The sequence below is a fragment of the Lynx canadensis genome, chromosome A1 (genome assembly GCF_007474595.2).
Source record: "Lynx canadensis isolate LIC74 chromosome A1, mLynCan4.pri.v2, whole genome shotgun sequence".
Taxonomy (NCBI): Eukaryota; Metazoa; Chordata; class Mammalia; order Carnivora; family Felidae; genus Lynx; species Lynx canadensis.
Window position 1 is genome coordinate 202,496,592 of NC_044303.2, and position 27,927 is coordinate 202,524,518.

General features: G+C 36.2%; 1 protein-coding gene across 2 annotated transcripts in view; it reads right to left on the reverse strand.

Annotated features, from left to right (window-relative positions):
• PARP8 (poly(ADP-ribose) polymerase family member 8) overlaps positions 1 to 27,927 on the reverse strand; it is a 180,129-nt gene that overhangs the window by 41,810 nt on the left and 110,392 nt on the right. For both annotated transcript variants that reach the window (XM_030330120.1, XM_030330124.1), the window contains exons 9-15: positions 18,728 to 18,788; positions 18,113 to 18,203; positions 12,481 to 12,547; positions 6,203 to 6,328; positions 5,107 to 5,671; positions 3,115 to 3,165; positions 2,917 to 3,012 (exon numbers count right to left, since the gene is read on the reverse strand). In XM_030330120.1, coding sequence (XP_030185980.1) covers positions 2,917 to 3,012; positions 3,115 to 3,165; positions 5,107 to 5,671; positions 6,203 to 6,328; positions 12,481 to 12,547; positions 18,113 to 18,203; positions 18,728 to 18,788 — 1,057 coding nt within the window. The remainder of the gene's footprint in view (positions 1 to 2,916; positions 3,013 to 3,114; positions 3,166 to 5,106; positions 5,672 to 6,202; positions 6,329 to 12,480; positions 12,548 to 18,112; positions 18,204 to 18,727; positions 18,789 to 27,927) is intronic.

A 27,927-nucleotide genomic window follows, 5' to 3' on the forward strand; every position in this document is an offset into this window, starting at 1 on the left:
GTCTAAATCTTGAAATGCAAACAAGTTCTAATAGAATTGTCTCTTTCTATGTTTTGTAATTTGTCTTTTCAAACATATTCCCAAGAACAGGACAAATTTCTCTTAAAAAGTACAGCAGAATCTAGCATGGTGCCTTATACTTAGGAAGTTTTCATTAAGCATTTATGATGCAGTTTTGAAATGAGGCAGAAGCAGGTTCAAAGTCCAGCTTTTACCCATACTTGCTGAGTGATGCTGAACAAACTGCTTAACCTCCTTCAATCTTAATCCCCTTATTTGTACCATGAGCACAAAAATACACAAACCACAAGAGTTCTGTGAAAATCAAATAAGGAAGCAATATGCAAAATATGTACACACAGTGCCTAGCACACAGCGCTCATGTCATCTGCAAACAGAGATCATTTTTGTTTTTCCTTTGCAGCCTGGATACCTTCGAATAATTTTGCTTACCTAACGGCCCTGGCTATAACCTCTAGCACAATGTTGATGAGAAGTGACAAGAGCATCACAAAGAATGAACTAACTTAAAAATAAACTTATCCAAGGTTGTGCAAGACCCGAACACTGAAAACTACAAAATAGGGTATAATTTAAATAAATGGAAAAATTTCCTGTGTTCCTTATGGACTGGAAGGGTTACAATTTTTGTTAACTCAGGAATACTTCCCAAATTGACCTACAGAGCCAGTGCAAAGCCATTCCAACTGCCTTTTTTGGCAGAGATGGACAAGCTGACCTTAGAATTCATACAGAAATGCAAGGGACTCCAAATAGTGAAATCCAATTTTATAAAAGAAATACAAAGTTGGAGGACTCGTACTTCTTGCTGACAAACTTAATGCAAAGCTACAGTAAACAAGATAGTGTAGTACAGGTGCAAGGACACACATACAAGTCAGTGGAATAAAATTAAGAGTCCAACAAGAGACCAATACATCTACAGTGAAATGATTTTCACAAGGGTGTCAATATCATTCAATGGCGAAAGAAGGTCTTTTCCACAAACTGTGTGGAGGCATTTGGATACTACATACAAAAGCATGAAGTTAAAATCCAATCTCACGACACACAAAAATTAACTCAAACAGGATCAATGACTTAACTGTAACATAGAAACTATAAAACACTTAAAAGGAATTAGGCAACAGTTCAATTGATAAATATGGACTACATAAAAATTAAAAATTTTTGTGTGTCACAGGACACTATCAAGAAAGTGAAAAGGAAACCCATAAAATAGGAGAAAATATCTTCAAATCACATATCTAACAAAAATCTAGTATTCAGAATATATAAAGAACTCTTAAAGCGCCTGGATGGCTCAGTTGGTTGAATTCTGACTCTGGATTTCAGCTCTGGATCTCACGGTCATGGGATTGAGCCCTGCGTTGGGCTTCACGCAGAGCATGGAGCTCGCGTGGGATTGATTCTCTCTCTCCCTCTCTCTCTCTGCTCCTCTCCTGAATGACTGCATGCTCTCTCTCTCTCAAAATAAATCAATAAACTTTAAAAATAAAAAAGAACTCTAAAAACAACAACAAAAAAGAAATAGTCCAATTAAAAATGGGTGACAGATATAAAGACATTTCTCCAAAAAGATGTATAAATGGCCAATAAGCACAAGAAAAGATGCTTGAAATCACTAATCATTAGGGAAAGCGCAAATCCAAACCACAACGAGATACCACTTCACGCACACTAGGATGGCTATTAGGGGGGATTAAAAAGGAGAATCGCAAGTGCTGGAGAAGATGTGGAGAAACTGGAGCCACCTTATACCGCTGGTGGAAATACAAATGGTATAGCCACTGTCAAAAATAGTTTGGCAGTCCCTCAAACAGTCAGAATTAACAGATATCCCAGCAATTCCATGAAATGATGAAAAGATCATTTAATGATATCCATTAAATGTCATATATCCATACAATGTAAAATTATTACACCATAAAAAGAAATACAGTATTGATACACACTACATGGATGAATCTTGAAAGCATTATATTAAGTGAAAGAAGACAAAAACAAAAGGCCACATAATGTATGGTTCCATTTATATGAAATGTCCAGAGGAGGCAAATTCATAGGAACAGAAAATAGTTTAACAGTTGTCAGGGGAGGAGGGGAGTAAAAAATTCGGAATGACAGCTAACAGTTACGGATTTCTTTTGTGGGGGGGGAATGGAATGTTCTGGAATTAGACAGTGATAATAGCTGCACAACACATCTGAACACACCAAAACCTACTGAACTGTATACATTAAAATAGTGAATTGCATGTTATATGATTTTATCTCAATTTAAAAATTGCAAAAAAAAAAAAAAACAGTTGAGATTGGATAATTCCTCCCAAAATGCACATACGCACATTGATTCTTATTTCTATACTCCTTCAATAACACCCCAAATGTGTCAGTGATCTGGCATTTCTTGAAATCTTTATTCTGACTCTATGCATACTACTGCATACCTCTTCTAACTTCTACCCTTCAAGCATCTTGAAATTGTGTGGTTTGAAGAAACACTGTTTTCAAACTTACCCCTGTATATATACACCTGTATATATACACCTGTATCTATATGTATCTCTCTATCCATCTAGATCTATGTCTATTGATATTAATAAAGATACAGATAGATAAAAAATAGATGGAAGGAAAGAAAGATGATAGATAGGCACATATAAGAAATACAGTAAGAAATATTTTACTAATATGAAACTACTTGCTGTTTCACAGACTCCTTCAGAAATAGTGATTCACTTGTTCAAAATTATACCATTATGTGTATTAAATAATTTCCTCAGTAGGAGAGCATTTGCTATAAATAAAGTTATTTACTTATTTATTTTTATGTCTCAACTTTTTTTCATTTATATTCTGTATCAACAATGGTATTCTATCAATGAGAACTTACCCTAAGCATGGGGCCATTTTGAAACACGTGTGGCTCATCACAAACCACACAGTATTCATTCAATACAGGGATCCGCTGCTCAGCAAACTCAATTGTCTGGATAAAACAATAAAGAGAAATAATGAAGTCAAGTTCATAAATAATTTGGAAACCCATCAAAAGCTAAAATATTTCTGCAATGGATGGCTTGGCTCCTACCTGCACTAGGAAGCCGCGATCTCGTATTGGAATGCATTTGGCACCATTTGGCTATAAAAAGAAAAGTAAAAGAAGAAAATAATTCTTTAACTTGGAGCATATATAAATTACGCCTTTGACTTTTTGCAACAGTGTATACAAGTGTTATCTAAGATCACCTGTTACAGGAATTAAATCAGTGATTACGACATCAAGACTTTAGGATTTCTTTATTATAATATACTTTCTGCCATTACTACTGCAAGTCTTGTCTAAGCCAAATGAATAGTATTCTTAATTTCTGATCTCTAGTAAAAATGGTATTTTTAAATGTACACAAAAGCTCGTTTCCTCTGGTACTCATCGTCAAATGCTCCCACCTCCTCATTTAGACTACTTTAATCTCATTTTACAATGAGAATTATTCTTCCAAGGAAAAATTAGACAGTTGCTGAAGGGGTACAACATTAAACTATTGTACTGTATTAGGCTTAATCATACAGGAAGACAGGAAGACATTTTCTTTTACAGAATATGTGAAATTCTCTTTCTTAGGTGAAACTACCATGGGAAGAAACTTTCTAGTATGCACCACTCTGACATTATTTTCTATATGCCCTTACTGTCTACTTCTGTTAAGAAATGGGCTTTTAGGGGCGCCTGGGTGGCACAGTCGGTTAAGCGTCCGACTTCAGCCAGGTCACGATCTCACGGTCCGTGAGTTCGAGCCCTGCGTCAGGCTCTGGGCTGATGGCTCGGAGCCTGGAGCCTGTTTCCGATTCTGTGTCTCCCTCTCTCTCTGCCCCTCCCCCGTTCATGCTCTGTCTCTCTCTGTCCCAAAAATAAATAAAAACGTTGAAAAAAAAAATGAAAAAAAAAAAAAAGAAATGGGCTTTTAAGGATGTCCACCTAAAATTATCAGCATACTTAAATACATTTTCTTAACACAAATATAATTTTACGGTATAAGTTACAATGTAATTTTAGAAATAAATCTATATGAGAGCAGCACAACTTTCTGAAAACGTATCTTATTTGTTTTCAATTTCATCTATGGCTAGCTGTATCCATATTAATGGTTAAGAGTTAGATATACCCTTGCCCCAACATACACACATGTTTACTAAAAGAAAACATTTTTAATCAACTATGTTATGTAATTAATATACATAAAATAGGTTTGTTTCTTTATCTGAAATCAGCTGTAATGTTGATCACTCTAGAGGTAAATTTCGTGTAAGACTGACTCCCAATAAATTCCACACCAAAGGGCTTAAGTGTTAATACAGTTACCTTCTGGCCCCATCTCCCCCAGAAAAACTTCAGGATAAAGTGACTTCAGTTTTACAAAGCAGACACTGAGAGCAGCTTTAAGTGAAGCTCTGGGATACGGATGCAAGTGTTTCTTTTCTTTAGAAGTTACGATTCACAGGTGAAGTTTTCCTAATATATATATTTATATCCTTATAATATTTATATATATGCAAATTTACTTATATACAAATAATTTAAATATAAATATATTATATACTATTATATACTATATAATTATATAATATGTTATATATTATATATAACAGGAAGGACACTACTCTGAATTTAATTATTAGTCAAACTCTGTCCTCCATCACTTATGTAAGAAAATGAGAGAACAGATAAACCTACTTGATAAAACATTAAAATGCTATGTTTGCTTAAAAGGATAGGCTTTGTGGATCCAACGGGCTTCCTTCCATTTTTAGCAGCATTCATGACCATAATAGGAATTTGGACTAGACCTTAAATCAACAGCTACATTTATTTTTTCAGAATCAAAACGAACATTCCAGCACCAGTTGCACGTGTCTGGTATGCCAAATGATTTCCAAAAAGGAAAAGGAGGAAAAAAAAAAAAAAAAAAAAAAAAAAAAAACGACAAAACATCTTCTTTCCTCTACCAGATCTTACAAAAACAAAAATCTCTCCTGCACCCTAGCTAACGTTTACAAACTCAAGATGAAAGTATTTACGCACAGCAGGCTGGGAAGATGACGACGAAGAGGGTGTTAAGATACCAATAAGCCCTGAGGTAAGAGAGAGCCTCCTGCCCTCTGCGTTAGGTTCCTTGAAAAGCTCCGTCTTGGATGACTTGGGAGCGCTGGAGTAAGACTTGCTGAGCAATTTGTGGTTTTTCAGTCCGTACAACTCTTCCATTCTGAGATTACTGGAGTAAGACCTGCTCAACAGTTTGTGGGGCTTCAGGTTGGCGTTGTGCTCGCATCGCGGATCTCCAGAACAAGACCGAGTCAACAGTTTATGCGACTTCAGCGCCAGGCAGTCCTCTTGCTTGCCAGCTGCAGGGCAGGGCCGGTTCAAGAGTTTGTGCGACTTAATTGTCGCCACCGCCTGCTCAGCCCTGGGGTCGCTGGACAGGGAGCGACCAAAGGTCCTGTGCGACTTGCTGGAGCACACGTCGTCAGCCTTGACAGTACTGGAACAAGTCCTCCGCAGCAGCTTATGTGTTTTGGAGATTCCATCTTGCTCAGATTTCAGCTTGGATTTGCTTTTACCACAACCAGGGGGAGGATAACTTGGCGACCTTCAAAATTGAACAACAATTAGTACAGGGCAAATCACGAGTAAAACACACCATGGAAAAGACCTGTGAGGCTTTATCACCTCAACTCTGCTACAAACACCGCCTTGCTTTAAATACAGCCCATCCAGCTCAAACTGAAACCAACAGTATGCGTAGAGGGATCACGTGGACTGAACTGAACTATATTTTTTCCTGGAAAGCAAAACAAGATTATCAGGTTTTTTTTTTTTTCCCCCTCCTATCTATCTCAGAGCTCTATACAGAAGCAATTTTGGTACAGAAAACTCTATGTGACTAGAAAACGAAGAATGCCACTTTAGTATATTTAACTCACATTAAGAAAACAAAAACTCTAAATGTAGAAATGAATATATGTTTTTGATGGAACGGATGTAACAGTCTGTACTCTGAAGTCACACAGAAAATAAACAGACGCCACAGCTATACAAAGAATGCTTGAAGTACAATAATCATGGAGCATCACACGCCCAGAATTCAGTTAAGACCATGGTGAAGTCATCTGTTACCTACCTGCGCAAGGTAGTAAATAAATGCAGGGGGGACTTCACCTTCTTGTCAGACAGCTTCTTACTGTGCAGGCAATTGGATTTTTCTTTGCTCTGTTTCCACTGCTGTGTAACAAATGTCTGCATGATTCTGTCAATCCAAAGTAAGTCTGTTATCACAGTTCCAACGTGATTTAATACGAGATTTCTGTATTACGTACAGCATGTATTTCTCACAGGAAAATAAATGCACAGTAATTGGTGAGATTCTAATTTAGAATCATACAAGATGTCTCCAAATGTAGGAAAGCATTATACAGAAAATTTCTATGATTTGACTGCCATTTTAGTTAATAACTCATTAATTACTGTGATAGGATTAATAACATAAATGATAAAAGGATGTTCTTTTAAAGAAATTTAGGGGTTCCTGGACGGCTCGGTCGGGTAAGCATCCAATTCTTGATTTTGCCCCAGGTCATGATCTCGTGATTCTTGGGATCAAGCCCCGCACCAGACTCTGCACTGTGAGTGCAGAGCCTGCTTGGGATTCTCTCTCTCCCTCTCTCTCTCTGCCCCTCCCTCTATCTCTCTCTCAAAAAGAGAGAGAGAGAGAGAGAGAGAGAGAGAGAGAGATTTAGAATGCAAGCCTTTAGGACCAACTTTAGCCGAAGTTCTTCAGCCAAAAGAAAATTCACAATTCTTTTGTTGGTGCCAGAAACACAGTCTTAAAAAAATGTTTGATAGTAATTATGCTTTTATCTATTAAGATACAAGTAAAGTCAATTTCTTTTCACTTGATTTGCTTATGCAATTTTCTTCATAAAAAGGGAAATAAAATGAAACTGCAAAAACCATAAGTAAAAATAAACCATGCAAAACTGACTCTATGGAGAAATACATAATCAGCAAATCTTATCTTTCAGCACAGCCCATTCACCTTTAAATACAGTGTGATTTAAAAAAAAAAAAAGTGTGTGTCTCTAAAAGCTTTTAGTTACTATCATAAAGCAGGAATTTGCTAACTCTGATCTCAGTATTTTCTAAGTTGAGACCACCGCACATCACTGTTTTATGGCAAAGAATTCTGGAATGTCCACTGTGGACGTGGACACAGCACTGTTTTCTGAGGCTCCCAGGCTGCGACAACTTCTCGGTATCTCACCTTTCAGGTGGAAATGGTGGAGGGTCCCTTAAGGCTGATACTAAAGTAGACATAATATTTTAAACATTATGTATACAATAAACATTTTGATTTTCTTTCAAAAGTCAATTCAGTATTGCCTACTTTTCATGTTCCTCTCAGCTGTCAGGGTTTATTATTATTATTATTTTTTTTAATTTTTTTTAGTGTTTCTCTATTTTTGAGAGACAGAGTATGAGTGGGAAAGGGGCAAAGAGAGAGGGAGACGCAGAATCCAAAGCAGGCTCCAGGCCCTGAGCTGTCAGCACAGAGCCTGACACAGGGCTCGAACTCACAAACCCTGAGATCACGACCTGAGCCGAAGTTGGACGCTTAACCGACTGAGCCACCCAGGCGCCCCTCCTCTCAGTTATTTCTAACACAGATTGCTTTTGGAGCAAAAAATGGTACCAATATTTACCATTTATAATATACCAAGGAGTAATTTATACACAGATTATTTTTCTCTTTTAACTCTTAACACCCCCAGACAGTAGCTACTATTCACAAATAAGCCTAATGGTTGAAATCTGCCCAATTTCACCTGGTTAATGAGTGGCAGAGCTGATCCAATATGGACTGACCCATGTTAGCAACTCACTCAAAAGGGACAGGTGTGACCCTTAGCACTAAGACAATTTCTCAAGACCCTTCGGGTTTTATCAAATTAACTCAGATCATCAGCATGTATAACCTCAGACTTCCTACACCGATCTTTAGAAGAAACAGCCATTATGGAATAAGTTGGGGTCTTCCTAAGCCACAGAGGTGGTGAGGAAGAAGGGGACAGAACTGCAGTCAATGATGCAGGATTCCAAATTTGCAGTAAATTCACCTTAGACTTCAGACCAATGGAAATCTTTATTTTGCACTTAATTTTTGAAGATTTTTTTTCACTCAAGATTTCAGCAAGATTTAAACGTAATAGTAATATTAGGGTCTTCGGTTTTCCCTGTACCTAACCTGCAATCCCCAGTGACTCCACCCTCTGTACCAGAGAGATTCAGATTCTTTTCCTCGTATGGGAAATTGCCATTCCTGTGTACCATTCCCTAAGAAACCTAGTCCATGTTTCTCTCTTACTTGATAGACTAACTGGAACAAAAATATAACAAGTCAGTAGCTAAAGTTCCAATTTTCACATTACATTAGCATTTCTAAAGTGTGACTTCAACATCTAAAACGAGTTAATTCTTAAACTTGGACACCCAGATCCCTAGATGCTCTTGGATTCAAAAGGCGGGAATTAACTGTTCTACAGGAAAGTTAATGCTGTGTTTAAAGTTAATGGTAGTGCAAAATGTACACATGAGCACGTCTGGTGTAAGGACCACCTCCGCATAATGGAGAGCCGCCATGAGATTTTAGTCCTGGCACTGGTGTTTGTGTTTACTATTATGCTGGCACCACGGAGAGCTGCTACAGTTGCCACTGGCTGATAATAAAAGAGAAAAAGACTTCAAAGCTCAATTACACCAGATGATGTCATAGTCAGCTACATCAACAAAAGTTCCAAGGTAGTTCAAATAGCGCATAGAGAGGGCACAAGGGCAACACTGTTGCTTTCTTCGTGCTGATTTCAAAAGGAATAGGCACTCAAGGAGCCCGCACTACATGCAGACGGTGGTGGTGAGAACAACTTCGGCAAAACAGTATCATGCATCAGATTAAATTAACGTACTGATTTTACAATCCAAATCTGAGCACTTTATTTTGATTTGCACCTCAGTTATAAATTGAATTTGGTTTACGGATGAACATAAGGGAAGGGAAGCAAAAAGAATATAAAAACAGGGAGGGTGACAAAAACACAAGAGACTCTTAAATATGGAGAACAAACAGAGGGTTACTGGAGGGTTTGTGAGAGGGGAGATGGGCTAAATGGGTAAGGGGCATTAAGGAATCGACTCCTGAAATCATTGTTGCACTATATGCTAACTTGGATGTAAATTTAAAAAATAAATTAAATAAAAATTTAAAAAAAAATTGAATTTTGTTTTAAGTGAAAACTCAACATATGAAGAATCTGAACCTAATTTTATGTTTGTATGTATTTAAATTTAAAGATTTGCAACACTTTTTTTCCTTTTAAAAACAACTTAAGTTTGATCAATGGAAATTCAGTATAAAGTCATACACAGTTTAAAATCATTTCCATGGTCTCTGTTACACTTAGCCTTTGCATGATAGAGATTCTAATGAGGCTGATCACTATACTATATCTCTTAGATATAGTGTAGTATATCTGTTAGATATAGTATAGTATCAGAGCAGAGCCTGATACTGGGTTTGATCCCATGACCCTAGGATCAAAACCTGAGCTGAAATCAAGAGTCAGAAGATCAGCCAACTGAGCCACCCAAGCGCCCCTCTTCCAGGGGCCCCTCTTTTAATGCCTTCACATTCTCCCTATATTCATTCTGTGCTGAAAATATATCCCAAGTCTAATATAAAGCGAAGGGACAGCTACGAATATATGAAAACCAGATTAGTGGATGGGTCAAAAATACTGATCCGATGTCAAACTCTGACTCTACTGCTGTGACACAAGTACCTTGCTTAATCTCTCTGGGTCTCAGTTTCATTATCTAGGAAGTGTGGATAGTGACAGTACCTGCTGGACAGGGGTGTGGTGAAGATCAAGTGAGTTAATGTAGGTAAAGTACTTACTACAGTGCCTGACATACATTAAGCATTGCATTAGCATTGCTGCTGCAATTGTTAAGCTGGTCTAGTTGCCAGAAACAAACCAGATAAAGAATCACAGAAAAAGTTTGATGTGTTCCTTATCTGCTGAGAATAAACCAGAGCAATAATGAGAAAGGGGCTAGATTTTGAATCTGCCTTCCTAACTTGCTATATGTTTCTGGAAAACATATTTCAGTTTCCTCTTTTACTTTATGGTGAAGATGAGTTCAGATGTTTTGAAATCATGTAATTTTAGACCAGAAGGGATCACAGTCAAACTCAGTTATTTACAATGAAGGAAAAGTACGTTAGATTAAAATTTATCAGGAATCATTAAAAAAAAGTTCTAGTCCATATACTAAACTGTCCATACAACTAAAATTTATCCACAGAGTAACCTTTTTTAAAATGTTAACCACTTAGATGGAAATATTAATAAAATGTTACATATTCTACAAAGTGATTAAACAGCAAACATAGAACATAGCTTTCCTTAATTTTTCAGAGTTGGAATTTACACATCACTTCTTTTTCTGAGCCCAAACGATATACTCAGACATCATTAAGGGGCAGAAAGTTATATATTCTGCATTTTTATAATTCTTGTCTTATTTGGATCAACATTTCACTAAAAAAAAAAAAAAAAAAAAGGTTAGGTGCATAACAAAAGTGCATAAAGTTAAGAACATGGACTTTGGATAATCAGGTGTCAATACAGGTTCATCAGCTGTAACACACCTATCACTCCACTAGGACACCCTGATAGCAGAAAGGCTATGCACCTGTGGGGGCAGGAGGCATATGGAAAATCTCTGTATCTTGTCCTCAGTTTTGCCGTGAACCTAAAACTGCTCTATGAAAATAAATTCATCAAAATAGAAAAAAAATTAACAACAGGAAGAAAATTGGGTGAGAGGGAAGAAAATCAGAGGAGGGGGAATAAAATTATGTGCCATCTTGGATGGCGTAACACAGGGGCAGGCTCCATGCTCATTAGCTCCAAGACCTGTAGGATACTGGCTCAACACAGAAAACAAAATCTAACTGAAAAAACAAAACCAGTTCCACTGGAAAAGCATACCTCATCCCCGTCCAGGAAACTGAGAAAATTCCTCAGTCTTATATTTCTTTTTATAAGGACTCAAAAGCCCTTATAGAGATCACATTCTATGTGCTAAACATATGTTGTAAGTTGAATTTAGTTTTAGAGATGTACGATTCAAAATGTTAAGGGTTTATTATCCAATTTTTATATGATCATATTTAAACCTAAACAGTAGGAATCTGCAAGAATTTGCAAGAATACTCCCTTATCTTAATTTCCTTTCACATGTAACCCACACATAACTCACATTTGAGCAATGTAAACTCATAAAAACTTAGATGATTCTAGAGCTCTATAATATGTACAACCCTTAATACCTACCCCACATAAGCTTCCTTTTACATCTGTAATGGTCAGGTAAAATGACCACAATAAATTCCCTATTTAATCAATGAAATAAAGTTTTTGAAAGTACTTTCTCTTAGAACATTGCTCAATTAAAATCCATTAAAATATAGATGAACACGTCAACTGCATCATTATGGAGGGTGTGAGCCATGTGTTTAAACGTGACAATAATCTAATGATCTCTCTTAATATAAATTGAGGTAAAATTTGTATATTCAGAAGAATAAATAATCTTTTGGGAGTTCTCCAGTAATACAAATTCTTAAAGCTGACGTATAGGATAGGATTTAACAAATTTGTATTGTGACTATATGCTAGTATGTTTTAAAAGTCAGTTTGACTGGATAATTTTGTTTATACACTATAAATTCATTGCTTTATTCAAGGTCCAAAGAGAAACTAAAGGGTTTATTTAAAGATGGAATGTTTCAAGAATGTAGGTATAGGAACTAAAGGACAGTACAATAGCCCAGGGCAGGTGGCTACTAATTGTTACCACCTCTAGGCCCCAGGAGCAAGCACGGGGAACTAGTAGTAGAATCCAGTAAGGGAGAGAGTCAGTCATGCAAAGGCTGTGGCCTAGAGTAGAAAAGAAAGCTTCAGTTGAAGGACTAGTCAACTCAAGGGGACCTCTTAGGGTGGAAACCAAAGGCAATAAATACTTCCTTCTTATACTTGCTTCTTCCTCTATTGGTCACATTTGAGACACGGCAACACATTAGAACCTGCCGCCCCACAGATCAGCCTCCACAGGAGAGGGCAGGGTGTTGGAGGGCGAAGAGTGGACCTGGGTGGGCAAACAGAAGGAATGCAGCCTTGTTCTAAAGGTGAGCTCTGCCAGCTAAATTATTGAAGCAGCTCTTGGTAATGGATGAACTCCTCTCCTGAGGCACTCACTTCAAAAAGCTCTTATTAAATAAGAATGGGGGGAGAGGGTTGAGCAAAATAGAAATTTATTTTTTATTCTTGGGAAACTTACTTTTTTAGCTGATGTCCCAATCCAAATCGCTCTTTTGTAGAAATCTGAAAGACATCAACAGTGGGCACTGCAAAGGAAAAAATAATCAGTCAAAATGTTGAGTTAAAACTGAACCATCAGCCAGGAATGACTGCAAAGTAATATATATGATAAACTATAGTATGTACACAAACATATATGTTTATATATTATATAATACACAATACATAGTGATATACACATACATATTTAAAAATAGCATACACACACTCCTACATACATTGCTATTTATTTTGGACATCATTCATGGTCATTACATATCATGTACTAATGCATAAAATATATGTGTATAATGATGAAGAATGGCCAAAAAATACAGCAGTGTAAAGGGCAATGTGTAGGACAGTTTATGCATGATTCTTTAAGTGGAGGAGAGACATATTTATACATACACAACTTTTTTTTGTTTTTACAACAAAACAATGTATGACGAGGCATAGGAGACTTTCTTTTCACTGGGTAGCCTGTCATATGCTTCATATTTTTACCAGGTATATGCATTTCTGTAAGCTAGTAACTATGTTTGTGAATTTAATAAACTGTCAAAAAAAGTCACTCACCATTCATTATTCACAGGTTTTAAAGAATATCTGAGTGTCCACTGTGCCAATCACTATAGATAGAATGGTAAAAAAACAAAAAAACAAACAAAACAAACAAACAAACAAAAAAACACGCACACAAGTCTCCTTGCCCCATGAAGCCTTGGTCCAGTGGAAGGAGACAGACAAAGGCTAGATAGACGGAATGCCCCATGGTGGTAAAGGTTCTAAAGAAAAAGAAAAAAGGGAAAGGGTCTTGGAGTAAAGGTTGTATGGGCATAGTAGGTTCCAACACTAGATAGGATAAAGTGTCCTAGCCAGAGGAAATCACCAGGGCACTGTCCCTGAGAAAGAAATGTGCTTCAATATTCTAGGAACAGCAAGGAGACCAGTGGAGCCAGAGAGAAGTGAACGAGGTACCACATTAGGAGAGGGGATCTGAGAAGGACTGTGGGTTGGCAGTGTAGGATCTTTGTAAAGAACACAGTACAAGTAGCAAGATCGCTCAGGAACTTATCAGAGTAACTGACAAGAGATGCTGTCGTTTGGATCAGTGGAGGTGGTGAACTGTCTTGTTAAAAGGACATTCCCAGACTATGCACGTTCGACAGTGTAAACCAAACTGGTACCCCCAATTGCTTCACCCCCGTGTTGGCTGTTATTCTGGGACACAAACACTCTACTGATCAAAGAAAACTGGTGTTAGTATCATCTATCAGTTCCTTTCCTGAAAGCATTCTAATCCTTATATATAGAGTGAGGAACAGAGTGGACACTCTAATCGCCCCTGTTCCAAACCCAGGACTACAGAAATTCAACAATGAATAAAAAACCCTAACATCTTGAAAGTTTGGTGGAATTATTTTTTTAAGAGAAAGATAACAAAATTGGAACATGCTGTGCTCTCTCTTAAAAGATTTAAGAAGGGGGGGCGCGTGGGCGGCTCAGTCAGTTGAGTGTCCAACTTCGGCTCAGGTCATGATCTCACAGTCTGTGAGTTTGAGCCCCGCGTCGGGCTCTGTGCTGACAGCTCAGAGCCTGGAGCCTGGAGCCGACTTTGGATTCTGTCTCCATCTCTCTCTGACCCTCCCCCGCTCATGCTCTGTCTCCCTCTGTCTCAAAAATATATAAACATTAAAAAAATTTATAAAAAAATATTTAAGAAGGCACAATCTCTTCACAGGCAGATGAAAAAAGTGGGGAGATGGAGGCAGACAAACAAAAGGGACTGGTTAAAAATAAAATGTAGAAAAATCTAAAATGCACTAGAAGAACTGAAATACTCACTGGAAGAAATTGTGTAAGATACACAGATAGAGAAAAGAGAGATGATAGATACAAATGTTCATCCAGAATATATAAATTAATCCTACAAACTAATGACACAAAGACCCAAACTTATTCATACCATGAACGCTTAGAAAATAAGCGTCAACATTGTACCAAAATGATAAATCTTATAGGGAAATGTAAGTTACAAACATTGGCTCAATTGATATAAAATCTGAATGACCCAAATTTTAGAATATACTGAAAGAGAGAGTAACAACAGGATGTTACTTCCAAAAATGTTCCGAGATTCAAGTGATAAAACTTACATTACTATTACAATTAATTGCATTTAATGTGTTCAGTAGGTGTTAATAAACCGTGAAACTAGATGTGGAGTGGATTGGGATGCTGTACTACCTTTGCAATTTTTTGGTAAATCTAAAATTGTTTTTAGATTAATATTTATAAAAAATTTTAAATAGCCTTCTGATAACTAAAAGTGGAATATAAAAGTCCCATTAAGCCAACAATTAGCAAACAAGTACTCATGATTAAATTTAGCTAAACTTAGTGACCTCAGGCAGAAAAAAAAAAAAACAAAAAGCACAGAACTATACTGATATATAAAACTAAAAACAACAAACAAATCTTCCTTTAACAGAAAAGTAAATATTACATTGGAAAGGCAGTAAGTGAGGGCTGCTTAAGATATTTGGAAATTATTCTAACGCTCTGATCATGTAAACATAGAGGTACTATTGATGAGATGATGTGCACAGAAAAACAGTTTTAATAATGTTGGCTGTTTATCACTTTAAACTAAAAGCAGTCTTGTGCTTCAGATCAGAAACTAGACTTAGACACTAATAACTGTGAAGAAAATACATAATATAAGAATTATAACACTCATGTCTTTTTATTTCAAGTGTATTTCTTCATGTACAATGAAAATAATCCTTATCCTTAATATTAGAGTGGATTAGGAGGTGTAAGAACAGATATACTGTCAGATTAGCCCTGGCCAAATATTACAGCTCAAGTATTATTCATACATTTCCAAAACCTAGGAATAAATGCTTTCAAAAAGAACTGTTAACTAGGTCAGTCTACATGTTGGATTAGTCATAAAGCTTGCTTGAGGTAAGTTAAGACTGAAGTGTACCAATCAAAAAGAAATACATAAAAGATACCATTAAGGAAAAAAAGAAAAAAATAGCCCAATAAGTACACATAACAAAACACAAACTTAACACCAAAACTGGTGTCTTACAAACGAACAAAATTAAAACACTTCAGACACAAACTGGCAGAGGTCTCTGAAGTATTTTTACCTCTTTTAGGGCAACTATTATGACCCCATCAACTTCTACCAGGTCAAATTTGTCTTGTTCAAAAAACAGAGTCATTCGCAGGTATGAAAAAAGGAAGCATCACCCTCATGTCTCTTTGGTTTACAAACTATTAAATAGGCAAATCAACTGACAAAAATGAAAAAAGGAAGACTAAATTATAGATGAGTTGTAATACCAAAGAATGGGTACTGAACAATAAAATCATCTAAATAGGAATTAGAATATAATTGTTAGAACATTTATAAAACCATGCAAACATAACAAAGAGATACTGAGAAGGAAAAATCTCTGCCTAAAATTCAAGATTATATTTAAAAATTGAGTAACACTGGTAAGATTACATAAAAGTATGCCACATTTTCATCTCACACAGACGGAATAGGGTGAGCAGAGATGAACTGACCCAATTTTGTTTCTAACTCTGATAATTAAAAAAAAAAAAAAAAAAGGTCAGACATGAGAGTTTCTTTTTCTTCTAATCCCCATCAGAATAAAATCGAGTGGCCACGTATCAAATCCCTAAAGAAAGAAAAAAACAGCCATACAGCAGAGTATCTAGGAAAACCGCAAAAACACATACACCTGGAAGGTGGAATATTATGCAGAGATTACAAATTATTCTATTTTAGAAATTCAATGAGTTGAAGACAGTTTCATGACACTACATTAAGGTGCGTAATTCTACAATTCAATGTTAACTTTATGAAAACAAACCATGTGTGCACAGAAAAGAGAAACACCAAACTATTTACAGTGTTCTCAGTATAGAGGAATTATGAGTAATTCCTTTTCTTCCTTATTACATTTTTATACATTTTTAAATAATCACAATAAAAATATGTAACATCTATTTGTCTTTGCCTGGTGTTAAATCATGTCATGTTATTTACATGAAGCGTTGACTACTGAAGTAGAAATCATTGTCTCATTATGCAAAAATAGAAAAGAACTGACTCAACAGAAACTTTTTCAAAATGAGAGACCTTCCTATATATTCATCAACTTGAAAGGTCAGATATTTTTCTTATGTAAGAACTAACAGTAGATATAAGTTCTTTAATACGCCTAAGGAAAACGTGCCAACATCACAGTAAAGTACACGTGAAGATGGCCATGACTTTAAGAAGTGATTCTAGGTGTGTTTTCAACTGCTTTGATCAATACAATCCAGTGGAAGATTCACTGTGCTTCTTTCCAGGTAACATCCGCATCCTGTCTCTGGGAACATTTGCTTTTGGACAACGGCCAATCATCATGCTACAAGAAGCCTAAACCACATGAAGAAGCCATGTGGATGCAAGGTCAACACTCAAGTCAAGAGGCCCCAGCTGATATCCAAGATGATACATGCATCAATTACTAGATATCTCAAAGTCCAGCATCTTGGGCATCCAACCCAGCAGAGCCTTTCAACGGATATATGCTCCACCTACCATCTGACTTCAAAAGCATGGGGGACTCCAGTTGAGTTCAAACAACAGAGAGAGACAGTAAATTGTTTTAAGCCACTAAGTTTTGGAGTGGTTTGTTGTGCGGCAGTATATAACTGGAAGACACGAGTAGATACAGTGTATGTGTGTGTATGCATGTGTAGACACGTGCACGCCCATCTGAATACATGCACAGGTATGTGTATTTGCATGGGAAATATATCTTAATCTAGTAAGTCTTGTCAAGATTTAATAACAGCATCCCTTGTTGTAAATAGTTATCACTTGAGAAAGAACAAAATCATCCCTTAAGACAGTGGAAAACAGAGGCGCCTGGGTGGTTAGGTGTCTGACTTTGGCTCAAGTCATGATCTCACGGTTCATGGGTTCAAGCCCCATGGTGGGCTCTGTGCTGACAGCTCAGAGGTTAGAGGCTGCTTCTGATTCTGTGTGTGTGTGTGTGTGTGTGTGTGTGTGTGTGTGCCCCTCCCCTGCTCATGCTTGGCCTCTCTCTCTCTCTCTCTCTCAAAAATAAACATTAAAAAAAATTTAAAAAAAGATAATGGAAAACAAAAATATTACTAAGATCTCTATTTTCAAAAATAGAAGTAGGTTATATTTATAGTTATACTAAATTCATCAGTAATCAGAGGTGGGATAAGTAAACATTAAAATTAAATCTCAGAATCAGGGGCAAAAATAATTAAATCTAAGAGCAATCCAAAATACACTTACTGAGCTTGTATGCAAAGTTCTCTTTTAGGTTTTACTGTTTGTTTCACAGCAACTTGTCAACTTCTGAAATCTAAAACTAAAACGTTACATGTTTCTGTTTCCATTAAATTACAAAAGCAATAAACCACCTTTGTCAGGATGCAAGTATACTTAAATACCATTATCAAGATAGCTGCCAATTATGTTCATAATTACCAGATGAACATTTTGCTTAATGCACAATTAATTCATATTTAAAATAATACATAGAAGGAAAACTAACCTGGACCATTTAAATACTGTGTAAGTGAACAGTGTAGTCGGACAATTATAGGTTCTGTTCGAATTACTTCCCAAGCCACAGCAATCTCCTCCTGTGCAAATATGTCAAAAGACGAATTAGTCATCTTTTAAAATTCTTAATTGTTTTCCCAAAATGAAAAAAAATCTTGATTTATTTTGAAGAAATACATAAATCTTAAGGCTCACAAATTACCTCAAAACCTATTGGTTTGGAAAAGAAAGTCAAAGTATTCTTAATTTTTGCCTCCTACATTTGAAAATCAAAGTGAAAATTTAAGATATAATGAAATATTATAATAAGAGCCCATAAGTTTCAGAATATATTAAAAGAAACAATGAAATATATATGTATGTATTTATATCTATATAAAACATATTCATTCATTCATTTATTTATTTATTTATTTATTTATTTATTTATTTATTTATTTATTTATGTGTATGCCAAACCTGTTTCTTCAGCCATAGTATTTCTTTATAATCACTTTAACAAAATCAGTATGTAACTAATAAGAGAAACAAATATTAAATTTCTTCCAGACAGTAAAAATAAGTGTTTAAATGTACCAATCATATTGTATAAAGTGATACTTACGTCAAGAAAGCTAACATCAATATGCAGGTCAATATCTACATCATCAATGGCTCCATATTCCCTGAAAGCAAAGATTCACACTAATTTTTACCTTGTCCTTAAAAGATAATGTGTGCAAGGTTAAGTCAAAAATTCAATTAAGAACTCATATCCTTCATCTCTGCCAACAGCTCAGAAGTGACCAGGGACATGAATTAACTAACTCCATGGATTGGGACTGCTGTCTTCTGTGACTATACCATCTAGACATCTTTCTATTTATATGTACAAACACTTGCATACATAAATTCAAGAATTGTTTGCTTCATAAATTCAAACATCCCCATTTCTCTGTGGCAAATTAAGCAATCTTCTCATATGACCACTTGGTTTTCATTGTGCTCTCTGAAGAGCTGCTTCGAAGGCACTTCAAAAAGGAGTTTCTGAAGGGGTGGGGAAATAATTTACTGTCACAACAGCGTGTCCACAATTTTTTCCTTCCATGCTAAACATCAGTGGTTCTGAAACGGACCCAGGTGTTCTGCCACTTAAATATCATTACGTTCTGACAGGCAGCTCTAAAAGTCTGATACATCAAAATGAAAGCAAGTAACAATAGTATGTGTCACACGAAGACATTCTGAAAACTACCTTTTCTCCAGCCCAGGTAGTGCGGAAACCAGCAGAGTTTTTTTAAAGTTAATTAAAGAATGTATAAAAACAATAGCTTTTCCATATTCTCTATACACGTATCTGTATTTTTTATATTTTTACAAAATTACAAAGTCACAAAGGTTATACACAGTGCGGGATAGAATTATACAGATAACTGAAATGATAAACGTTAAGCACTTATGTGCCAGAAATTAACCTAAGGATTTTACCTACATGTGATCATAGCGCACTACAGATACTACCTACCACCTCTAACTCCTATATGCATTAACTGAGTCCCTAACTTACCCATCATCACTTTGTAGATAGCCAAGGTTTAAACACATATATTCTATTTATTTATGCAGGTGATCAATCAGTTCAATATTCAATACACTATCACTCTGTTGGAAACCAAGTCAATTATTAATGGATGTTCTCATTAGGTCCTCAAAGCCTTATGACAAGGATACGATTATTATCCTCATTGGTAAATGAAGAAATTGAGGTTTAGAGTCTTGAAATCAGATACCAAGGAGCAGATAAGGAGTCAGTGGGGAAGTCAGGCATTGAATTCATGTCCAATTTCAAAGCTGTGTATAGTATCTGGCACATAGTAAGTACTCAATGACAATTTCTGTGTATTATATATTCAAGTAAAGCTAACATAATACACAACTGTGGCACTTGTATGGGGTTCAGAGAAGACATCTTTAATGATTAAATTTTTTTTGTAATTTGACGGATAAAGGAATCAAAGGGGTTTGTGATGTTTGATGTCTGTGACACACAAAAAGCAGCAGATTACAATATAAAAACTTAGCCTCTGTAGTTTCTCCTTTGCCCCCTTAAAAATATATCAAAACCCTGACCACGTTTTCATTGTTTATGAAATTATACTTTTTGTTCTTTCATATAATATTTTTAGATTACATAAAGAACAAAAGGGATAAAAATGATTCACATAGGAATTAATTTTTCAAAAACACTGCATGGATCAAAACATCTGTGTTATTCATAAAGGATAAGAATATAACCTTATGCAAATTAGGACATGATTTGACATGCACACTTAGATACAAAGATCTACCCTTTTATTTATGAAATTACACAGACACTATGGCAAGAATAAGGACCAAGGAGGGACGCCTGGGTGGCTCAGTTGGTTAAGCGTCCGACTTCGGCTCAGGTCATGATCTCATGGTCTGTGAGTTCCAGCCCCACGTCGGGCTCTGTGCTGACAGCTCAGAGCCTGGAGCCCATTTCAGATTCTGTGTCTCTCTCTCTCTCTGCCCCTCCCCTGTTCATGCTCTGTCTCTCTCTGTCTCAAAAATAAATAAACATTAAAAAAATTTTTTTTTTAAAAAGAATAAGGACCAAGGAAATAAACCATCTCTTTAATGCCTCTGGTTCAGGAGTCAGTAAAGTTTCTGTGCAAAGGTCATAACAGTATTTTAGTTTTCAGGCCTTTTCTGGTCTCTGTCACATATTCCTCTTTGTTTTTGTTCTTTAAACCTTTTATTTTTTTTTTTTAATTTTTTTTCAATGTTTATTTATTTTTGGGACAGAGAGAGACAGAGCATGAACGGGGGAGGGGCAGAGAGAGAGGGAGACACAGAATGGGAAGCAGGCTCCAGGCTCTGAGCCATCAGCCCAGAGCCCGATGCGGGGCTCGAACTCACGGACCGCGAGATCGTGACCTGGCTGAAGTCGGACGCTTAACCGACTGCGCCACCCAGGCGCCCCTCTTTAAACCTTTTAAAAAGCAAACACTATCTATGGCTCGTAGGCTATTCAAAAACAGGACCCTTGACCCAGTGGTCATAATTTGCGGACCCTAAACGTCAGCAAATTATTCATAAACATAAAAGTCCAGTACCTTTTGTTAGGTAAGTTAAAAGGAAGAACCACTAAATGTAATGATGAGGATCAATTATTAATGATGTTCAATAGATGTTTAAGTGGGGTGAAAATTGTAACAAATATGTGGGAACCTTTGCCCAGGAGGATATTTGTTAGGTGCAGAAATTGGGGAAAGAAATGAATATTGAATAATAAGGAAAGAAATAAACTATAGCACACTGGTATGATTAAAACAATTTTTTTACCCAATATTCAAGAAGTTGATATAAAAATATTTACTACCCTGAGGGAAATGTTCCAAAATGGACTATTTGGAGCAAGCAGATTACCAAAAATACATCAAAATGAAAAAATGTTTTTTAAGTAAAATAGAAATACCAAAAAAGTAAAAAAAAAAAAAAAAAAAAAAAAAAGAAAAAAGAAAAGAAAAAAAGTATTTACATGTTAACTATAGATTGTGGGTAAAACTTATTTTGTAAAAAATGTTATGTTTTCTAAAAACATATCTATTTTTTCTGATTATAAAGGTAGTATAGGCTCATTTCATAAAATGTCAGAAACAGAAAAACAAACAAAAAACAATGTGTCATACTACGACTCAGAGACAGTTATTTTTACATCTCATTCCATAAAGATATATATGGAAATATATGTACAAGGATAATGTGGTATACAAAAATTTTTGTCCTTCTCTATCACTTCTTCTAAAATGAGTGTTTTTCTATATGATAAAATCCTCTTCAAAATTATAAAAAAAAATGGTTGTATTTGTATAAATACAATTGTATAATAAAACAATTATACAATTATTCGGTTACTGTTGATGTTTTTTACACTATAAATATGGATAAAAAAAGTCTCTAGATAAAAATCTATGTGCGTCTGTCTTCTCATAGAATAATTTCTAGAATTACTGGGTGAAATAAATAATAGAAGTATATTCAAATAGAACTATATATATAATAACTATATAGAATAGAATGGAAAACAGAATACAATTGCATAGAAAACTATGCAATTATATATACATACACTATGTATAACAATATATATATATATAACTATATATATATAACTATGTATGTTATTTAACATACTAACTATATGTTATTTAACTATATCTGTTAAGTATATGTGTTTTTTAGTACTATACACACTAACTGTATATGTTATTTAATTACTATTTTAAAAAGTTATGGCCATCTGCAATCACAGCAGGTTATCACAGTGACCATTTCCCACATCCTCATCATCACCAGGCATTTGTTTCCTCTCGTCATTGCCATCTTCACAAGGGAGAATAACTTCTGTCTGGATTTAGTTACAATGGTAAGACTCTGGTGCACTCAGAGGCAGAGAAGGGAATCACAGACAACAAACACCAGGAAGAACCTTACCCACAGCTGCTTTCTTCAGAGTTTCCAGACTTCAGCAGAATTTATCACACAGTTATGATGAGACAGTGGCATGTATTCTTTTAAAACATTTAATATGTGAATTTTAAAATATTCTTTATATGATTTCTTCCATACTTTTGTGGTTAGTATCTTCCCAATGTCTAATACTATCAATTTATTTCAACAACAACAAAAAGAAGGAAATAAAGGTTTACAAGTGCTTTCCCTCACCACCACAGAGCACAAATACAGAATTCTAAGGAGGCAGAGGCATTAAAGGTTTGCAATTAAGTGGATTCTGCAGGTGTAGATCTGTAAATAGTTACACTTTTTGTTTTTATGCCACACTTCAGAGAATTCACAACAGCTCTGCATATATGCAAACCAATTTCCGTTGTGATGCCCTCTTTATATAATGCCAGTAATTTCACATTTCCCGCTGTGAGATGACAAAGCGTGATTACAGTTTGTCCAGATGCAGCGACCCAGTCATCAGGATTGCTTCTATATCTGAATAACTTTCAGTTGCCCCGGATCTCATGAATAGCAAATGCAGAATCAAGTCAAAAGCCTGAAATATGAATGCAACTTGAATTGTGAAGCCAGATATCTGATTGTGTTCTGAATGCTGTATTGGGTTTATAATAACTCAAAATAATTTCATGCACTGCCTATATTTATTCACTGTGAAAAGATCACATCAAATTGAACCTGAATACTTTTTCAAGATAAGGGGAACAACACAGAAATGATCTGATGTAGTTGTTACACCCTGGAGCTGAGAAAGGACTATTCCACAATTTTTTTCAGACCTCTGAGCTACTCTTTGGGCAGAAATCTGGTCATTTGATATTAGGTACTTAACACATGACAGTTCATTTAAGAACATATGTATGAAATATATTTTTCTATGAATGTGTACTTTTGAGGGCACTACATGAAATCTTGGCAATTCGTCCTTTTATTTTTTAATGGAACTAACCAAGACAGCATCCTTTTTAATGAGATACAACATACATTACATAATCAATATATTAAATGTCAGACCGTCTATGCTGGTCCTTCATTCTCTGTAAAACTATATATAGCTTATTCATTATACTGTCGTGATGCTTTATAATACTATTTGATCAAAATTAGTGATTGTGCAGGTTATAAAAATATATTCTAGATATCTTAGCCTTCCCTTATTAGCTGTCAAGGGAATTACATGTACACATGCATACACGAAACTTCACCACAGGTCCTTGGGAAATAAAACTCTATCACTATTTAGTTAATTCTTGTAGCCAATGACTGGTCAGTTATATTTTGAGAAGAAAATATTTTGTGAAGAAACATACACCTTCTTATGACATCTGAAACTCAACAGCTTGCATGTCTGTCTCCGCATGCCTACTCAATGTGTGTTTTTTGCTCAGTGTGGGAGAGATGTTTGTGAATGGGCCAAGAAATATGCAAACTCAGTAGTCAGAAAGAAATCTTGGCAGATGAAAGCATTTGCAAGATTGTATCCAAAGTGTTCTGAAGTTTCTCTAAAAGGCAACAGGACTGAGAGAATTTAAAAACTAGCTCCAGATTAAAAAAGGAAGCCCATATAAAGTGATAGTGTGTAAGAGGTTACAGTTGCTACAACTCCCCCTCAGCTTAAAAAAATCTTGGTTTTGCTTGAAGAAAGTACAAGTGACTGTCTGGGAGGTGACATTCTGAAGCTTTTCATCTAGATTATGGCCAGCGTTTTTGGAAAATACTCTCCTCTTTGTTTCTTCTATGTGCCTCCTGTCATCACTTTCCCTGCTTTTCAGTCAGACCATTTTTCTGAAGGCTCTAGAGGTGGGGCTGGGAGAATTAACATTCTGGAAAGGACACTGCAAACGTCCACACCAGACCTTTTGATGAATGACGTACTTCAACGTAGGTTAAGTATGTTGTAGTAACAAACTTCTTCAAATGGCAGTGGTTTAATGCAAAAAAAGATTTGTATCTCACTCACACTACATAGTTACTATGGAACCAGAGGGCGGAGAAGAGATGCTACTTCACTGTGGTCACCAAGGAGCCCGGAGTGATGGAGTCAGGGGGGAAACAGGAAACCCTGCTTTGGTACCTCTGCTCACACTTCACTAGCCAAAACTAGCTGTGCCCACACATAGTATTAAAAGGGGCAGGGAAATAAAATTCTGCCATATGCCGGAGGGCAGGAACCAGATCAGTAAGTGGTCTTACTGGTCACTACAAATGGAAATACATAAACCCAGAGAAAGTGGTCTGTACCAATTTATGTGGGGTTTTTTCCCCTTCCCTCCCCCTCTCCTCTCCTTTCTCTGTCTCCCTCTTTTTCCCTTAAGGAGGCATGTGAGCCTGAATACTGTAGTGTCATCACCTCAAACCTTAAAAACTCCTCAGAATGCCCTGTCCTCTAGAAGCTCAATTCCCAAAGGCCCTGTTACAACAGTCCATCCCCAGAAAGTAATCAAAACACAGAAGAGTCACAGTCTTGCAATCTTCCAACCTTCATTAAGCATCAGGCACAATCAAAAGATTTTATTTTTAAAAGGCTTTATATTACTCCTGTGGCTTCACCTTTTAAAGCAGAAGATGGTATAATTATAAAGCAAAGGTTATTTCACAGGGGCTGGAAGTCTGAAGCGCCCTAAGCAAATTGTCAGAATCATTTCATTCCTGACTAAATGAGAATTTTGTGACTTGTAATTCGCTTCACCTTTCTAAAAATATTAATCTCAAAGTGTTTTTAGATGGCACTGATCAAATCCTTTTTTTTTTTTTGTAAATACAGGACTATAGGAGAAAATTTATAATGAAAAACATAAATATATCTTCATTTTGCTGAATTATTCAAGATGAGACATGTTCATTCAGGCTGATAAACTAATAGGTTTTCGTGCTTTTCCCAGAGACCTAACTCACTTCCAATACAAGAGCCTATGGATTGGAATTGTCACCAATGGTTAGAATCACAGTTTGATATAGCCAGGATTCTGCTTTTGAATGATATGGCCATGTACAGCAGAAATTACTTACTTAAGTAATAAACTGGTCATTAGTTTCTGTTTCTATATCCTCCTTCAACTGACTTTAAGAGGTTTTGTCTCAAGTGAAGCAATCCTAGTTATTTCCATCTCTTGAAGAGAACTTAGATGTGGTTAGCTGCCTTTCTCATTAGGTGTCACATAAAAAAAAAATGACACCAAATAGCCTATTATGTATATAGAGGTACTTTTGTTCTTCAAACTCCATTAAGTTCTTATAAACCTCAATTAAGTAAAAGAACAGCTAATTAGAACAGTCTGTTTTCAACAGACTAAGAACTTTGCAAGGAAGAAGATTCCAGGACCTTATGCCTAACTACTGCCTTTGCCATGTGCCCTACACAGTAAATTCATTCGTGTTTATTTCAAGTAAATCAGACTAGTCCTGCTGTGATTCATACTTTATACCATGAGGCCTCTGGGAGGTTATATATTCGGGAAACATCCTCTGTAGGTAGAGTAAATCTACAGCAGGCAGGAACATGGCTTATATTCATGAAGATTCAAATTGAATCAAAACTTGTAAGTGAAATACGGAAGAGGGAAACAAAATCAAACTCTGTGACTTTAGATATTTCATTTGAATGAAATTCCAAATATTTATCCAATTTCAAGAGTTGATAAATTATCAATAATTTTATTAATAATGGAAAATACTAATAGAGATGATCATTGGTACTTAATAAATTCTTGCTGAAGAAACAAACAAATTCATATATATATATATATATATACATACACATACACACACACACACATAACAGTATAGTTAGAGCTTAGACAGCATGGAAATATGTATTTAAAAAATCCTTCACTATATGAGCAATCAACATGTGCTAAGGTAATCCTCCCCCAAAATACGTATTTCAAATGAAAAGAAATCGAATTGCATGTTGTATTCTATGATTAATTGTATCCATTTTTTTAGTGGGGGAGGGGATTAAATCACTGTGATCAAAGTTTTAAGCTGTTAAGCAAATTCTGACTCAAGTTAGAAAATTAGTCATTGTTTTGGATTATTTTTTGATTAAATCCCTAATGCCTTCTTCATTTATTCGTTCTAACACACTTACTGAATATCCACATTCCCTAGCCTGGAGCCATAGCAGAGATCAACTGAGATATAATTGCAGCTCATTTGCTAAAACCTGGAAAATTGCAAATATTTGCTTTTCCAAATATAATCCCAATCATTCTCACTCAACTGCAACCTATCAGAGCTCTGGGAGTGGGAAAGAGTGGATCTGTGCATACAACCCCAGCTTATTTAGGCTGCAGGTGGTGGTGAGTTTGTTTCTGAAGTTAAAATGAAACACTTGACAATTATAAATTTTAGTTGTGTGGTACTTTGCAACAAAGTATTTGTTTGCTCTCTCAAAATCTGGGTATGTCCATGGAAGAGAATGCAACCAGATAATGTGAACGTCTTTCATGGATGTCACTGGAACCGATCAAGAATCCATCAGCCCATATTTCACATAGTCCCCTGTGCTACATTAAGTACCAAAATACAAGCATGGTTAAAAACCAAAACAAAACAAAATAAAGCGAACAACAAAAAGTGCACTGTCCCAGGGGCACCTGGGTGGCTTAGTCAGTTGAGTGTCTGACTCTTGGTTTCGGCTCAGGTCATGACTTCACGGTTTGTGGGATCGAGCCCTGGGCCAAACTCGGAGCCGACAGCAAGGAGCCTGCTTGGGATTCTCTCCCCCCACCCCACCTCCCATGCACCGGCGCATACACTCTCTCTCTCAAAATAAATAAACTTTAAAAACCAACTGCACTGTGCCAGCAGTCACATAAGTTAGGATGAGGAGGGGAAGTAAAGCAGTAATGACAGGATATGAGAAGTATAATAAATGAGGATAGAGCCAAATGTGATGGGAGTCTGAAGGACAGAACAACTAACCTGCAGTGGAGATTCAAAGAAGGCTCAAGGAGTAGGTGGCCTTTGGACTGTGGCTTGAATAACAACAGCAGTGGGGTTGAGAGTGAAGCACCTCTTGGTAAGAAACAAGTCCAGATAAATTCCCAGGGTCAAGCGGGATCACAGAGAACTGGAGGACGGGGACATTTGTGGTTTGGGTGGGCAAGGTGGGAACCCAGGGCAGGCTGGGATAGGGCTCTGGAATTCCACTGCACGTAGAAGGCTGCTCTTTAGGCAAAGAGAAAGAATCTGAAATAATCTGATCTGATTCATGGAGGGAAACTAAGATAGTGGCAGGAAAGAGTTTCTTTTTTAAATGAAGGAGAAAAA